Source organism: Oratosquilla oratoria, chromosome 9 (genome assembly GCF_046742065.1).
Source record: "Oratosquilla oratoria isolate Oo_2021 chromosome 9, ASM4674206v1, whole genome shotgun sequence".
NCBI classification, from domain to species: Eukaryota; Metazoa; Arthropoda; class Malacostraca; order Stomatopoda; family Squillidae; genus Oratosquilla; species Oratosquilla oratoria.
This window is the reverse complement of record NC_134785.1, coordinates 51,110,056-51,127,555: the sequence shown is the minus strand read 5'-3', so window position 1 is coordinate 51,127,555 and position 17,500 is coordinate 51,110,056. Positions and strand designations below refer to the sequence as shown.

The 17,500-nt window shown below is 39.9% G+C and overlaps 1 protein-coding gene across 15 annotated transcripts in view; it reads left to right on the top strand.

Moving 5' to 3' along the window:
- Arms (Ankyrin repeat-rich membrane spanning) overlaps positions 1-17,500 on the top strand; it is a 661,393-nt gene that overhangs the window by 643,651 nt on the left and 242 nt on the right. For 13 of the 15 annotated variants that reach the window (XM_076190426.1, XM_076190427.1, XM_076190418.1 and 10 more), the window contains 5 exons: positions 266-661; positions 2,030-2,162; positions 14,290-14,452; positions 14,632-14,872; positions 16,326-17,500. The exon at positions 16,326-17,500 is cut by the window's right edge and continues 242 nt beyond it. In XM_076190426.1, the coding sequence (XP_076046541.1) occupies positions 266-661; positions 2,030-2,162; positions 14,290-14,452; positions 14,632-14,872; positions 16,326-16,889 (1,497 nt within the window). In that variant the 3' untranslated portion in view covers positions 16,890-17,500. Of the gene's footprint in view, positions 1-265; positions 662-2,029; positions 2,163-6,823; positions 7,424-14,289; positions 14,453-14,631; positions 14,873-16,325 lie in introns of those variants that run through there. The other 2 variants (XM_076190420.1, XM_076190419.1) reach the window with 2 other exon arrangements.

Here is a 17,500-nt window from a genome sequence, read left to right as displayed (position 1 = left end):
ATAATTTTTTTTAACCTGACTGACTGAGGACTTTAACATAAATCTAGGACCGTTTATTCCTCCTTTTCAATTTATTTTTTTATTTTTATTTGATTATATTAGTGTTTTTTGGCATGGTTACCTTTTTATAGATTTTACCTGCTCCTTCATTAGATTTTTTAGACCCTCCCTTACGACCCACCCCTGTTTTTATTTATAAGTGTATCCTCTTCATGTTGATTTTGTAAGCCTTCGAACCCTCATTCCCCCGATCCCCCCCAACCAGCGACCCAGGAACAGGTCGAGGTCTCCCATTCAAGGAATCTCCAAAGAAATTGTAGAAGAGTCCGAAGAGGAGGCGATAGAGGAGTATCGCCGCCAGCAGGAAGAGCAGGAAGAGGAGGAACGTCGTCAGCAGAAGCTACAAGAACAGCAGCAGCAGCGAGTCCCACAGGAGAAGAAAGTGGCGACCTCGCCAGGATCTGTCGGACAGGTCACCTGCATCAGGATCTCGTATGACGAAAACGGACCGCATGGAGAACCTTTGAAACAGGAGGAGGAAGAGGAAGAGGAGCAGGAGGAAGATGGAAATGAGTACGAGGAGGTGGAGGAGGGGATGGTGATGGTAGACGCAGATGGCTTTCTGGGGGAAATGCAGGCGCCACAAATTATCGTTCAGCAGGTAATGAGAAACTTTAGCAATCTTGATTGATATGAGGAAAAAGAGAAAAAAAAATGCAGTGAACATGAACTTTTTTTTAAAACGACGTATATAAACATATATATATTTACTATTTGGGGCTTCCCATATTTCTAAGCTTTTCTTAAATAAAATCGCAAAATATTTCTGTCTTATTTCTTATCCAGTCCTTTTCCTGTCTTTTCTGTCTCCGCCGCCGCCTAGAGATTTGTTATGGTGAAAAGAAATGAACGTAAGAGGTTGGGACCATAACGAAAAAAAAAAAAAAAAAAAAAAGTTTATACAAAAATAAGAATAGAGATCTTGTAATAATATGTTTTCAAGCTTGATAATAGTTCTTATATTTCTAAAGTCATTTTTACAAGAAAAAATCAGATTATAGAATAAAAATGTGAATAAACTCTTCAGTTTAATGTATAGAGGCTTGTCTTTTATTAAAATTAATGTATAGAGCGTTGGAGGAACAAGGATTCGGTAGAAGAGGGGGATGACGTAATATTCTAATGACCTTGAAACTCGATATCCCCACCCAACCCTTCCCCACCCTCCACCCCCTCCGTACTTCCTTCATCCTATGACATTTGGAAAACGTTTTTTTTTTTTCTCTCCTTTACCCACGTTACTGGAAATGACCTTGAACTTTGACCCTGCCTTCCCCACCCACACATCCAGAGTGAGTTTTTTTGTCTGGTTAATCGTGTGGTCGCTCGATTTTCAGATACGTATATATGCCTCATGAGAGTAATTTTTTCTTTATTTAATATACTTTTCATTATCCTTAACTTGAGTTGATTATTATAAATGCAGTAATAGACTTAAAGTAAAATTATTCGTGATAATATTAGCTTTTATTTTTTATATATTTAAGTTTATAAAGAATGTGCACAATCGAATGCATTGTGTTTACATTAAGATAAGTATGTGTGCTAGTTAACATTGTTTTTAAACGAATGTTAAGTTTTAATTGAAATAGCATCTTTTAATTAGTTTTCAAATAATTAAGAGAAACTTTGTCATATAACATGTCTTGTTTTCCAGTTCCTTAGTGTGTTTTGTTTGTGTTTGATTGGTCTTTAGTATCAACATGAGATAAAATAAGACTTCATGATAATAAGAGATAAAAAAGACTTCATTGTAGTAAGAGATAAAAAAAAAAGTTCATTATAATGTAAAAAATTAGATACTAAACAATTATGAATAATTATCATAAATCTTAAACTACATACGAACGCCATAGAGAAAGCCTTCCTTGTCACGAACGCCCTTGAAACATAATCCCGACACATCTCGCGAAAAAATAAATACCTTTTCTTTTCTTTTCCCTTTTTTTTTCTGAAAAAAAACAAACAGGTCACGCTTGAAGAACAGCTGATCTTCGGCGTTCTTCAGACGCTCAACGAAGAAGCCTGTGAAGATGTTATGGAAGAGCAAGAACGCGCTGATCTACCCGATGTCCAGACGCATCTGTCCACCATCCCTTCCGGTAAGGCAAACCCGGTACCAGTTACTGGTAAGAACGGAAGAGGTAGGGAGGACGGGGGGAGGGGGGAACATCTATTAGTTGCCATGCAGTATTTTATATATATATATATATATATATATATATATATATATATATATATATATATATATATATATATATATATATTTGTAGAAACCACTGGGAAATGAAAAATACGGTTTCCAAACGTTTTCGACTATTTAAGACATCTTCAAGGGTACAAAGTAATGATACAAAAAGTGGTATTGTATACATAAGAAAGATGGGATTCGGAAAGGTACCGATTGAACAAGCTCAGTACAAACTAAATTACAATTTTATCACAATCTTTTTAGTAATAAAATTATCCAGCTTGTATAAACCTTAACTCAAGTTCATATAATTTTCAAAACAACCCAAACTCAAATTCATATTATTTTCAAAAAACAACTGATTAGTTTTGATATTACAAGTTTACTCGAGTCCCAATGTTAGATTTGGTAGAATTTCTTGAAGAAGAATTAAAGAAACATGACTTAACACTCCCTGCCCATACTATTATTAGTTTGATTAAATTACGTGTAATAGACTCTTAAGTTTGAATTTAATGGAAATTTCTAAACTCAAAAATTTGGTGTGGACATGTGAAATTGCTTGTCTCCAGTTTTCAGCAATTTGTACAGATTTTTTTGAAAAGGAGTTAATACCCAACATTCTTCCAACTAATGCAGTTTGGTGTAGATATATTGACGACATATTATGTATTTGGCCTATTGGTACTTGTATGTTAGAATTAAATGATTTGGTGCCGTCCATAAAATTCACAGTTGAGTTACAAGAAAATAATATATTACAATTTTTTAGATTAAATATTCACCGATGTGAAAGATATTTAAAATTCGAAGTTTATAGAAAGCCAACCAATGTCCTTTCTTACATTCATTCGTTCGGTAACTGTATTTTTCATTTCCCAGTGGTTTCTGCAAGAATGTTTTATCACGTGTTTTTGTGATATCTTTGCACACACACACACACATACACACACACACACACAAACACACACGCGGCGCAGTGGTTAGAATTCCCGGCTGCCACTACGGCGGTCCGGGTTTGAATCCCACCCAGGACTGAAATAATTTCAGTATCGCTGTGCTGCGGGTATTTACTCCAAATCTCGTGGGCGGGGAGTTGGGTGTGTGTGTGCGTAAGGTCACAGCATTACCCATTGATCGGTCATATATGAGCGCTGAGCTCCCTTCCGGGAGGGAAATAGCTGTCGATCACGAGCTCAACACATGGTCCAAGACCATGGTGAATCACTCACTCACTCACACACACACACACACACACACACACACACACACACACACACACACACATACACACACACACACACACGCACACACACACACATATATATATATATAAATGATGAAGGTGGAAAAAGAAGTCACGGGTCTAGTTCCGAGTATTTGAGTTTATTCCTGACTGGTTTCGCTCTATGCTGAAGAAGCATAGACCGAAACCGGTCAGGAATAAACTTAAATACTCAGAACTAGACCCGTGACTTCTTTTTCCACATTCATCAACTTGCCACAATGTCCCAGCATATATATATATATATATATATATATATATATATATATATATATATATATATATATATATACATATATATATATATATATATATATATATATATATATATATATTGCAAAAAATTATCACAAAAAACACGTGACTAAATGATCATGCAGAAACCACAGGGAAATTAAAGTTCGTAATACTAAACGTTTTCATCTATTACATCTGAAGATGTAATAGACGAAAACGTTTACTATTCCGAACTTTAATTTCCCTATGGTTTCTGCAAATATATATATGTTTACGAGAGTGTGCGTGCCTGCGTGTGGGTGTATTTACCTAGTTGTATTTTGCGGGAAGGGGAGCTATGCACGTGGTGTCCCGTCTTCATATGTGTGTGTGTGTGTGTGTGTAAGAGAGAATTTATGAATGCCTATTTCGAATACATGTATTTGTATTGTCATTGAAAATGCTTGTTCCGAAATCGCAATTTTCCTTTCCTTCGTTACTATATTTTTTGTCATGTTCTTTTCTGTATTTATGCTAAATGGTCTGTGTAGGCCGCGCCCTTCTCTGTTTGCGCATGCGTAGTAGGTTTAAGTACTTTCTCGAGTTCTGATTGGATTTTGACTTTTGTTTTAGTATAACGTTCTCTATTACCAATAAATACACACATGAAGGCACACACACGCACGCACACACATGCACACACAACACACACACACACGAACGTACGAACAAAGATTGTCTAAATTGGAATTACCAACTCTGGAACAAAGAAGAGAAAGAGGAGATCCGCTGACTATCTATAGAATCATGAAAGGAATGGAAATCCTAGATAAAAATGATTTACTAAAATGGAACAGTGGAAAAACAAGAGGACACGAAAAGAAACTAAAAAAGGATAACTATAGAAGAGATCTAAAAAAAAAAAATAGCTTCCCACACAGAGTAATGGATGCCTGGAATAATTTAGATAAAGAAACAGTGTGTGCAAACACTACTCAAGATTTTAAGAAAAAAAAATTGATGCTGAAAGATACAAAGACGGGTCACCACGAGCATAACTCCCTTCCCGTATAATACAATTAGGTAAATACAACTAAGTAATTACACACACGCACACAACTCGATGGCGTAGTTGGTAGAGTTCCCGGCAGTCATTACGGCGGTCCAGGTTCGATTCCCGCCCAGGGCTGAAATTATTTCAGTATCACTGCACTGCGAGTCGTTACTACAACTCTCGTGGGCGGGGAGTTGGGTGTGTGTGCGTGTAAGGTCACACCATTATCCATAGATCGGTCATATATGAGCTCTGAGCTCTCTTACGGGAGGGAAATAGCTGTCGATCACGAGTCCAACACGTGATCCAAGACCATGGTGAATCACACACATACATTCGAAAGAAGAGAATATAAGTGGACTGATTGTCACCTTTGGAGGAATGAAGGGAAAGAGGTGACATAATCAGGAATCAATTGACAGAGCTTCACGTTCAGCAAGACGTCAATAAACCACTCAATTAATTAATCAGTGAAGAGCATACACCAGGAAACGCGTCGCTGCACACAAACTTTGATTGATATGAGCTTCGCGGAACTATTGTGGGTTTGATACAAGGCCATACTAAACTCGTCAATGAATAATAAACAAATGTAGACATACTAATGACACACTTTCGGAGAAGAATAGGCGAAAGTAAAAAGATCCGTATATTTCGATCACTATCTGTGATCCTCTTCTTCTGCTGAAGAGGATCACAGATAGTGATCGAAATATACGGATCTTTTTACTTTCGCCTATTCTTCGCGGAAGAAGAGGATCACAGATAGTGATCCTCTTCAGCAGAAGAGGATGACAGATAGTGATCGAAATATACGGATCTTTTTACTTTCGCCTATTCTTCTCCGAAAATGGGTCATTAGTATAATTTTACCATTGTACTACGACATTACTTTGTTGTGAAAGGTAGACAAATACCTTAAACAAGGCAGACGAAAAAGGTATGGACTCTCGGAAGAGGCAGTAAGAGCCCATAGTATAAAGTTTCAAACTAGAATACAATTAATACAGAACATGGGGGGTATTTCCGTCAATCAATCAAACATTCAATCCATGGCCTTGGTTCTCTCTTTCCTGAGGATCCGCGGCCCCCAATGAATCCGGCAACAGCCATCAGTTCATCCCATACGTCGCACACACACACACACACACACACACACACACACACACACACACACAAATAGAAATGGAAATTATGAAATATTAGAGAAATGGTTCCTCTGACAATGTATATATATGTGTGTATATGTGTATATATATATATATATTATATATATATATATATATATATATATATATATATATATATATTTCTCTTGAATTGAAATTAAGCATGGACTTTTTGATTGGATGTCATTTTTTATTTTTTAATATCAAACCAATTCACATTCTGAGATTTTATTTATTTTATTTATTCACTTATTTATTTATTTACTTATCTTTATTTTATATATATATATATATATATATATATTAATTTCTTATTTTTCTTATTAATTTTATTTATTTTTTGTAAGCCTTTGACCTAAACGGAAGGAAATTTTACAAAAGAAAATAATGATCGAACATTAAGTTTGGCCTCTCCTTTTCTATTCTCGCATCACTATGAAACCTGATTTGGTTTCCTCTGTTCCCCTACGTCTCTGGTTTCTGCAGTTCTCTCTTTCGTTCCTCATTGGGTTTTGTACATTTACTCTTATATTTTCGTTTGGCTTTTACTAATCAGTTGCTTCGTAGTCGGGCATTAATTTAGATGAATTTTCTTGCACAGTAGCTATGCTGCTTTCTGTTGAATATAAATACTTAACATGTTTTAGACACTTAACTAGTATTTTCCCAACCATGATCACAAATCAGATTTGCTTAACTAATCTACCTATGTAACACTTTTTAATCACTAGTTTCCACCTCCCTAATCTGTGTCCATTAGCAAAGTAGCCTTGTGTCAGCCCTGAACATAACCTTTACATCTTAGCATTAAGCTGCTAACTTGCTATCTATCCTACTTGTCCGGCAAGACTTGTGCTCAGAGGACTATCAGATTGCTTCGGATCGTCTGACTGAAGAGGTTCTTCACGGGGAACACCAAGGAAATGGAACGTGGACTGACAGGGTCCTATACGCTGAAGAAGAGGAAGGAATAGGGTTTGAAGAAGACGGGGTGGAAGACGGAGAGGTAGTGGTGCTGGAGAAAGAGGATGAGGAGAAGGAAGCGGAAGAGACATTTCGAAGTGAGTGGAAGGGTAGGGGGGTCAAAGTCCACACCGAGAAACAGCAGCCGAGCGTGGCTGCGTTCGTCGTGAGCGATGACGACAATAACGATGTGGACAGTGTGGGGGCGAGTGAGGCGAGGGTAGGCGACGTCGACATCAGGACGGAAGGTCCTGACTCGAATCCGGAGGACCTAGAGGTTCAGAAAGCTCGGAGTGTCTCGGCACAGCTGTACCAGCAACATAGACCTCAGCCTCCGAGTCTTCAGGCACAGCCCATTTCGCTAAGGGAAAAGAAGCCCCACGTTAAGAAACATCAAGAGCATAGGTTCTCGGACCCGAGTTCGAGTGCCCAGTCGTCACCTCGGATACGGTTCTTTCCACGACCGAACTCCACCTTGTGACGCAGTAAGTGGACGTGGGAGTCTTGGTGAGGTTGAGCCTTCTCTTACATGATTAAAATAGTACGAGGGAGTCATGCAAACTGCTGTTTGAAAAAAAAATCTGAACACGATTTTATTATTTCTTTCTCTTTCTCTCTCTCTTTCTCTCTCTCTCTCCTCTCTCTCTCTTTCCCTCTTTCTCTCTCTCTCTCTCTTTCCCTCTTTCTCTCTGTAATGGTAGTATGTTTGTACGTCATCTACTAGTTTGTCATAGTCTGTCACTTTTGCCTGTTGCATACGTATGCCTTCGTGGTTATCATCGTAGTGTTTACCATGCACCGTGCCCATGGTCATTCGCTCATCATTATCAGTATTATGAATAAATATTTTTACACTTGACAGACTACTTGGCATTACCTTTATACTGATCTGGGCCCATACATTGTTCTTAAAACTGGATCTAGGTCGTCACAGTTTCTTTTGATTCTTTTTTCTTTGAGGGGAGGGGGGGGGGTCATGACCCACAATCCCAAAATATAATGGACTGGACTCCAAAACCAAAAACACTTATTTATAAACTTATGAACAGAAATCCTGAAACACCGACAGGATCTTACGACGCAAATATAGTTTGATTGCTGATGATCTGATACATTGTTTCCCGACGCTATTCCTTTGATGTATTTTCTTGTAGAAGAATGTATCGCATATTGGACAATAAATGTCATATCTACAGGGTGGGTCAGGAATCTTTGACCACGAGTTTGTCTGTGTATGATTTTTTGTGAATTGATGAAGAGGGGAAGAGGGAGGTAGATAGCGACCTTGGGATCTATGGTAAGAGTTTGAAGAATATATACATAAAGTGAAGCTGCTACCCCCTCCCCGAAAGAGAGAGAGAGAGAGAGAGAAAGAGATTAGGAGGAATTTCTTTGTCACAGAATAATTTTGAATCCAATACCATCAAAGACACACACACATACATATAGGACACGCATACACACATACATACTCGTGAATATATACATATACAGTATATATATATATTAAACCCTCGATATAATGGATCTAAATATACCGAATATCGGATATAACGGACAAAAATCTGACCTGACAAACTCTCCCTATAATGGATTTTCATCCGTTATAGCGAGGAATCCTCGTTTATAACGGATCTTCGGATAAAACAACAGATCCTGTCCCCATATCGTCCGTTATATCGAGGGTTTACTACATATATATATATATATATATATATATATATATATATATATATATATATATATTTATATACACGCGCGCACACGAATTCTTTTAGTCAACTGTACATTTCTTTCAAAGATTTGTTCCATGCAACATTTTCCATCACATTTTCAATATTTTGTACGAGTAACCACTATTTCGACAAGGCGACGTGCATACAGGATTTTATTCTGACTGATTGAGTGCCGTTTTATTCAATTAATGTGTGATAAGAGCGTAGACTTTTTCACAATGTACCAGTCACATCTTCCACAGGGACACATTATAAAGAAAATATTGATGGTGGTGGTGGTGGTGGTGGTGGTGGTGATGATGATGATGATGATGATGATGATGATGATGATGATGATAATGATGTCATGGCAGAGTCGGAGGAAAAAATGAGTGAGTCGTTTAACAAATATTTTCTCTCGATGTTTACAAGGGAGAGATTAGATTAGGTACCTGACTGCGATCCGATTTTCAGTGGAGGATGAAGAAAGTAGACGACCTAATATCAGCATTAGTATGGTAGACGTAGTCAGACTGAAAGACTTAATGCTACAAAATCCCCGGGTCCAGACGAAAAATTTCCAAGAGTGCTTAAAGAATGTAAAATTGAAATCTGCGACCAGTTAACAGAAATATTTAATAAGTCGGTAGACACTGGGTTTGTGTCTGTTGCATTGGGGGGAGGCAAACGTTGTTCCTGTTTTCAAAAAGGGAGATAAATTGTCTATATGCATCTATAGGCCAATCAGTTTGACATCAGTTATAGGTAAAGTGGTTGAATCAATAATAGCTAATAGAATCAGATCACATTAAGAAGCATAATTTGATTCGTGACTCACAGTATAGGTTCTCTTTTTACACTAAAGTATATAAGGCGTCAGATAACAACGATAGTTACGACGTTATTTACCTTGGCTTTAACAAAGCGTTCGACAAAGTGCCTCACCAAAGACTCCTAAATAAAGTCAAAGCTCATGGCATAGGAGGAAAAGTATTTGTATGAATTAGAGCTTGGATCAGTGACAGAAAACAGCAAGTCACCATAAATGGTGTAAAATCCAAATGGGGGAGTGTTTCTAGTGGAGTTCCTCAGGGCTCGGTTTTGGGTCGCTTATTGTTCATTATGTATATAAATGACTTGGGCAGTGGGATAAATAGTGATGTTAGTAAGTTTGCGGACGACACTAAGATAGAACGCCTAATTGGGTCAGGAGACGACGCTGAGATTCTACAGGATGATCTTAACAAATTGTTCACACGGTGAAATGGGAAATGGACTTCAATATCTCAAAGTGCAGCGTGTTAAACGTAGGGTTGTATACCCCGAAAGCAGATATAGCTTAGATAATACATTTTTAGAGAAAACTGAGTGCGAGAGAGACTTGGGAGTTCTATTGAGTCCTGAACTTAAATCCAGGGAACAGTGCATTACCGCCAAGAATAAAGCTAACAGCATTAGGTTTCATCGCTAGGACGGTTACAAATAGAAGCGCAGAGGTAATTATAAAATTCTAGCTTTAATTAGACTCATTCTTGACTATGCGGTACATTTTTGATCCCCGTCCTATAGAATGAACATCAATTCACTACAATCAGTACAGAGAAGAATAACCAAAATGATACATGGGCTCAGAAATTTACCTTACGAGGAGAGGCTTGGGCACCTTAACATACATTCTCTGGAAAGACGCAGAGTGCGGGGTGATCTAATAGAGGTGTTCAAGTGGATCATATTAAGACAACAGGGCAGGACTCGCAGTAATAAATTTAAACTGGACAGATTTAGATTTAAGAGGGAAATAGGCAAGAACTGGTTTACCAATAGACTAGTCAACAAATGGAATAGACTTGGTAACCATGTAGTGAGCGCTGAAGCTATAAGTTGTTTTAAGAAACACTTAGACAACTTTATGGATGGGGATGACAGGTGGTAATGGATATGGAACTGCCTAGTATATGCCTTATGGTCTCTTGCACTCTCCTTCATTCTTATTTTATGATAGAGGTGATGATAGTAGTGATGATGATAGTGATGATGATTTCAAAGTTATGATATATGGTGCTTTGAGTTTGAGTGAAAATTCGCATCCCTCTAGCATTTAGCACCGACCGTCGAGCCCTCCCGCCATTGATCTCGACTAAAAGAAACGTATTTATCGTCTGTGTAGTATAAACGAATGACTGTTTCTGTATTCCCGATTTATTGTAGTATAAAAGAAACAATCGCCTTTCACGAGTAAAAGGATAGAGGACGTATAGTTGAAGCCGACAGAGATCTTAGGTTCGGTCCGGGGATCGTGTGTCAGCCTCTTGAGGTTGCACCTCCAGCTAGAGATGAATGTTGACGGACTAGGAAGTTGGAGGGCGGGGTGATGATCCTCAATGACCTCTGTCACGCAGAACCACGCCTTGTCTTTGGTATTTTTTCATATAATTTCGTAATGTACAATTGCCACCAAAATTAACGTGATATCAAGGGGACAGAACTCTGTGAAAATGCATCAGAAACTAAAACAAAATTGTACATCACAAAGAAAGCCTACCGTCAGAGTGAAAGAAAAACTTATGAGAACGGCAACTTCTATATTTCGGCTGCTAACTGCATCCCTCTTCAAGAAAGTACCTTACCTGGAGAGGGATGCAGTTAGCAGCCGCAATATAAAAATTAGCGTTCTTACAAGTTTTTCGTACACTACAACATTTTTTTTGTGTGTAATTTATAAACGTGCTACTACATTTTTCTAGTAAAGACTGTACATACTGAGGATATTGATATATTAGTAGTTTGAGATATGTAGTCGGATGATGGTAATTTAGAGTGAATAGTCAACAACCCCTACGTAATTACACAAGGTTATTAACACCTCGTATTCGTTCCATCCCAACCCCCACCCCTCTCTTCTAGCTTCCAGCCTACAGTAACCACTAAAGTAAGACTTCAATTCAACTGTTCTGGTTACGCTTTTCATTCCGTTACATAAACGCAAAGGTTAAAAAAATCCATATGTGTGCGTGCGTGTGTGTATGTGTGTGTTTGTGTGTGTGTGTGCGTGTGTGTGTGTGTTCAAATACTCCATAATTTAAAATTTCAAAATAAGGTTGGTCTATTCACTTGCTTATTAATTTACGCCAAATTAATGAAGGTAAAATTCACACGCATACGCACACACACATACACACGCAGGCACGCACACACACACACACACACACACACACACGACTCGTGGCGCAGTGGTTAGAGTTTCCGGTCGCCACCACTGCAGTCCGGGTTCGAATCCCACCCAGGGCTGAAATAATTTCAGTATCGCTGCGCTGCAAGTCGTTACTCCAACTATCGTGGGCGGGGAGTTGGGTGTGTGTGTAAGGTCACAGCATTATCCATAGATCTGTCATATATGAGCTCTGAGCTCTCTTCCGGGAAATAGCTGTCGATCACGATTCCAACACACACACATACATACATACACACACACAGTGTCACACGCACACAATCACACGCATATACACACACACACAAACAAACAAACAAACACTTGGACACTTCCACACACACACACATGCACACACACACAAACAAACAAACAAACAAACACTTGGACACTTCCACACACACACACAAACAAACAAACACTTGGGCATTTCCACACACACAAACAAACAAACAAACACTTGGACACTTCCACACACACACACACACAAACACACACACACACACACACACACACACACACACACACACACACACACACACACACACACCTGGACACTTCCACACACACACACACACACACACACACACACACACACACACACACACACACACACACACACACACACACACACACACACACACACACACACTCTCGTGTGTGTCGAAACTGAACAATAAAATTCGCAATTTCTTTGACTGACACCCTAAAAGGGACTGCCAACATGAAACTCATGTATGAAGGTGTCAGTTGGTCATATGTTCTTAGCCAGTCATTCATTTCTTTTCCTTTTCTTAAACACAACTTTTTATTTCATTTACCGTATACCATACAGTTGAATGTGTGATGTCCGTACTTGTCATATACTGCATGTGGGTTGTTGCATGAATTAGATTTTTATTTGTTTATTCAATAATTTTTTTTTTTTTTTTTAGCCATATCGAGACTTGGTGATTGACCGGTGTTCATCAAACGGAGAAGGCGCTTATCTTAACCTTAATCTACAACTTTATTCTATTACTCCAAAATTAACCTCAATATGGAGATAAAGGTGGTTAAAAAACTATATACAGTTACCTTAATTGTTCTTGTTCCGAAATAAAATACCCTTAATTCGGCAAAGCCACGGGTGAGGTCTCCTCACTACGAAAAAGAAATAGTCTAAAAAAGTAAGAGAAGACGTTTTGATGTCTGGAGACTCCCTGTAGGTTCTGTCGTCCGAGAACATTCGCGAAGCTTTTTCTCCCCTTTGGCTTCTTCACCCGAACTCTCCAGGCGATTTTATTCGGCTGAGGGAGGCACACACGGGAGAGAGGGGTGACCCTCGACCAGGATCCTCTTTCCAAATTAACCTTGTATGTCCCCCGAACCGAACAAAAGCGTTGATCGGACGATACGTGTGTGTTAGGAACACCATTCCACGGTGCGATACGGCCGCTCGACCCACCTGATCGGATCCGACCATATTAGATCGTGTATGTCAGTTGGACTGAACAAAATCATTACATGCAAGATCCAGTCTGCTCAGATCCGATCAGATCTGTCCAGCGGATCTAATCTGACCGTGGATGGGGTTAACTTAGGCTCCGTACGTCCTACGCTTTCTCTGAGATGTCTCTTAAATAGACGTTTAATAAGAAAAAAAAAATTAGTATCTTCGTTTACTGACACAGCCATAAACTAGCAATCTAAATAGCTTATCAGCCTCTTAATAGTATTCCATTACTCACCAGAATTTTCTAGTGTACACTAGATAGTACTTTGAAAATTATTTACTTCTTTACTTTGGTAGTAGTGCAAATATATAGTTAGCGTTATTCTTGAATGTGAAGAGTATACAAGCATGAGAAGATATAAACATACATATATATATATATATATATATATATATATATATACATATATATATATATATAAATGTATGTATATATATATGTATTAAGCTTGATTAGATGTACTAGCTGCATCTAGATTACTCATTTTAGGAGACAAGCTCAAACAAAACGTTTCGTAGTTATCATCAGACTCCACATACCTGGCCCCCTTCATTGTCTCCTCTTCACCCATTATATCCTGACCACACAGTTACCCATAACGCCCACGCCAACCCCCCAATGTCTACTTCAACCAGGCGTAGGACGGACGTCCCATCATACCACCGTAGATATTTCCAGATCCCTTTTCCTGGAACCATAATTTCTTTATCTTCAAGCCCACGGCGTTGACCTATAGTGACCACGCCTTTCCATAACCTACCTTCTCCTCTTCCTCCTCCTGCTCCTCCTCCATTTCTTCCTTTTCCTCTACCTCCTGCTCTTCCTCCTCCTCCAATTCTTCCTTTCCCTAAACCTCCTCCTCTCCCCCCCTTCTATGCACTCGACATTTCTAGGCTCCACCTTGCTCAGCACTTGTTCTTCTCCTGCCGCAGGGGACGACGGGGACTCGGAGGAGATGGACGTGATGTACCTGCAGTCATCCCCCTTGGTGCCCCACAAGGTCGTGGGCGTGTGCCCCTCGGAGGGAGACTCGGCCACGCCTTCCCTATGTTCGTCCTTCTCGCCCTACAAGACTCCTACAGCGCCCTTGTCCAGGTATGCAGTCATAACAGACGAGACTTTGTCTTTGGGAGTAGTCGATTTGTTCTTCGTTATTGTTCTTCTATCTTCTTATTTTATGTTTATCTCTTTATTTACCTATTTACTGATCTATTAATTTATCCATTTATCTACTTATTTATTTACTTATCTTTACTTGCGTTATTATCTTTCAGAACCTCATCTTTGCGATGTTCTTCCAACTCGACCTCCCCGAAGCATAGTACGGAGAAGCCCCCCGTGGTCACGTCCCTGGTCGTCCCTGTTCCCCCACCCGTACAGACGACTTCCCCTTCCTCCCACGCCTCTTCGACAACCGTGACCGCCAGCCACACAACCAGCCCCCCGATGCTCAAGTCAGACCGTGTCATCAAGATCATCGAACCACACATGAGGGAAGCTTCACCTGCCAGGAAGGTATGCTACGATCACATGAGATTAAGTGTACATGCGTGTATGCATTTGTGTGTTCAGTACACACACACACACACACACACATACAGATACTGAATATTCCCCTGTACCCAGATATTCATATTATCAAGCACATTAACTTATTATTACCATTTTAATTTCTTACAAACACGATCGAGACTAACAGGAGTATGTAGATCGATGGAAGCATATTCGGAAACTGAGACGCAGTCAGGCTGAGGACTCGAACCTAGCCGATACATAACAAAAGGATTTGTTACGTATCGGCTAGGCTCGAGTCCTTAGCCTGACACACACGCACACGTACACACACATACATATATATATATATATATATATATATATATATATATATATATGTATATGCATACATGTAATGTATCTTGAAGTTGCGAAATATAATTGTGAATGGGTCTACCGCTCCTTTCCTTTATATATCTGTCTCTCATTTAACTTTTCTCTTTTGTAATTGTCCATTCTTTCTGTAGATCCTGAGGTGAATAAAATCTTCTAAATTTGGCTTGGACGGAATACTTAAGTGGCTCTAAATGGCTTTGAGGAATTTTTTTTCTAACAATGTTTTAGGCACGACAGCGCAAAGGGGATTTTGTTTAAACTGAACAAAATCTTTTGGCATAATGTGATTTGTTCATCTGCAGGAAACCCCATTTGCAGTGTGAGGGTTTAGAGCAGCGTTTCTCAACCTTTTTACCCTTGCGTAACCTTTAAAATAAACTGCATGTCTCAAGGAACCCCTGCGAAAAAAAAAAAAAAAAAAAAAATCTCATTTTGTTTTCATCGTAATAATAGGTTAGATAGGATGATGTCTATAATACATTATTACAGTAACCAAGAATGTGTCGTGTGTGTTTAATCATATTACGTATATGAAATTAAATAAAAAATCAAAAGTGCATGAGCTTATCTTACTTGTTCTTGCGGAACCCTTAGGGACCTTTTGCAGAACCTTAGGGTTCCGGGTAACCCTGGTTGAGAAACGCTGGTTTAGAGTCTTGAAAAGGCTTAAAAACACTCGTACAAGGTCACGAGCCTTCCGTGTGGAGTCGCAACACAAACCATATTTCCCTGTGGGACAGCATCTGTATGTAGATATGTATCTAACAGTTAACAACAAAAGTCGCGTTTGCGGCGACTAAGACTACAGGAATACCTCACTATACAACCGAGTGCTATAAAGTAGGTAAAACAAATGTTGGGTGTTGTATGTGAAAGCCCCAGGAGGCAAAAATTGAGGAGGGGGGGGGTTGACAGTGTCCATGAACACAACCCCCCTATTTACATGTAAAACCCACCTCGATATACGAATTTTCACATTGCGACCATTCACCTGGGAACACAACTCGGTTGTATAGCGAGGTATTTCTGTATTTCATAATGGCACTGGCTGGCACTTGATGGCATTTTCTCGTTCCAGCTGGCAGTCTCGAACTCCTCTTCGCCACTTCGGCGCGACCGGCCGCAGTCTCTCAACCTGGGCCGGAGGGAACACCGGAAACCTCGCGGGTCTGACTCCGGAGGCGTCCGGGACGTGCTGTACCTGGAGGACGGGGGATCGTCACCCATGGACGACATCTCCCTGCAACTCGAGCTCTCCCAGGAGGGTCCCCTGTCCTCTCTCCCCGATCTCCCTTCGGCAGCAGCCTCCAGCATCCGCCACGTCTCCCTAACCGAGCAGTTCTCCGCGTCCTCGATGGAGAAGCTTCGGAGATTGAAACACAAACTCCATCGAGCTCTTGGCCACGAGCACGAACACGAGGACATCCATCCGGACGAGACGTCCCCTCTTGTCCTCGCCACCCCGGCGGGCTCCTCGCCTTCCAGAACCCCGGAGCTTAACCGGCGTCCACCCAGTTCCTTGACTCAGAACGCCCACACGAACGACACCTACGTCTCGCCCTCTTCCACCCAAGACTCCCCCTCCAACATGGTCACCACCACGCGAGTTGCCGTGGGGGCCGATCGAGAGACTCCTGTATGACCCAAGCCCAAAAAGGTGCCGGAGAGCTGAGGGAACCATTGATTTGTTATCTCTCAAATAAGAGATGTCTCGGGAGGTTGGGATCCTGGGCCAGAGGGTATCACGGTGCATGGCTTTGGGCTATGGACCTCAGCTAAGTGTTGTTGTTTCCTTAGGTTCTCAAAGAAAGGGAGAAGTACCTCCAAAAACAAAGAGATACAGGTGTTGTGTTCTTAGGTTCTTGAAAACACAAAAAACCCCTCCGGAGGCATGTTGATACTGTATTGTTTTCCTAAGTTCTCAAAAAATGACCTAAAAAAATCAAGGAGATAATAGACTGTGCTCCTAGGGTCTTGAGAACAGAACACAAAAAAAATCCCAAATGCAAGGAGATACCGTGTTGTATTCATGAGTCCTTGAAATAGAAAACAAACGAAAAAGAGTTAAAAACAAAAAAAGAGGAATAAGATGATGCACTGTGTTCCTAGGTTCTTGGGGTAAAGATGCCCCAAGACGCGAGCCACTATAGTTATTTAAGTATAACTTTGGGTTCTGATTACCGGGAAAGTACAATTGATTCTGACTTTAGGGTTAATGTTAACTAAGATAAAACCAGTGACAGAACTTCCGTT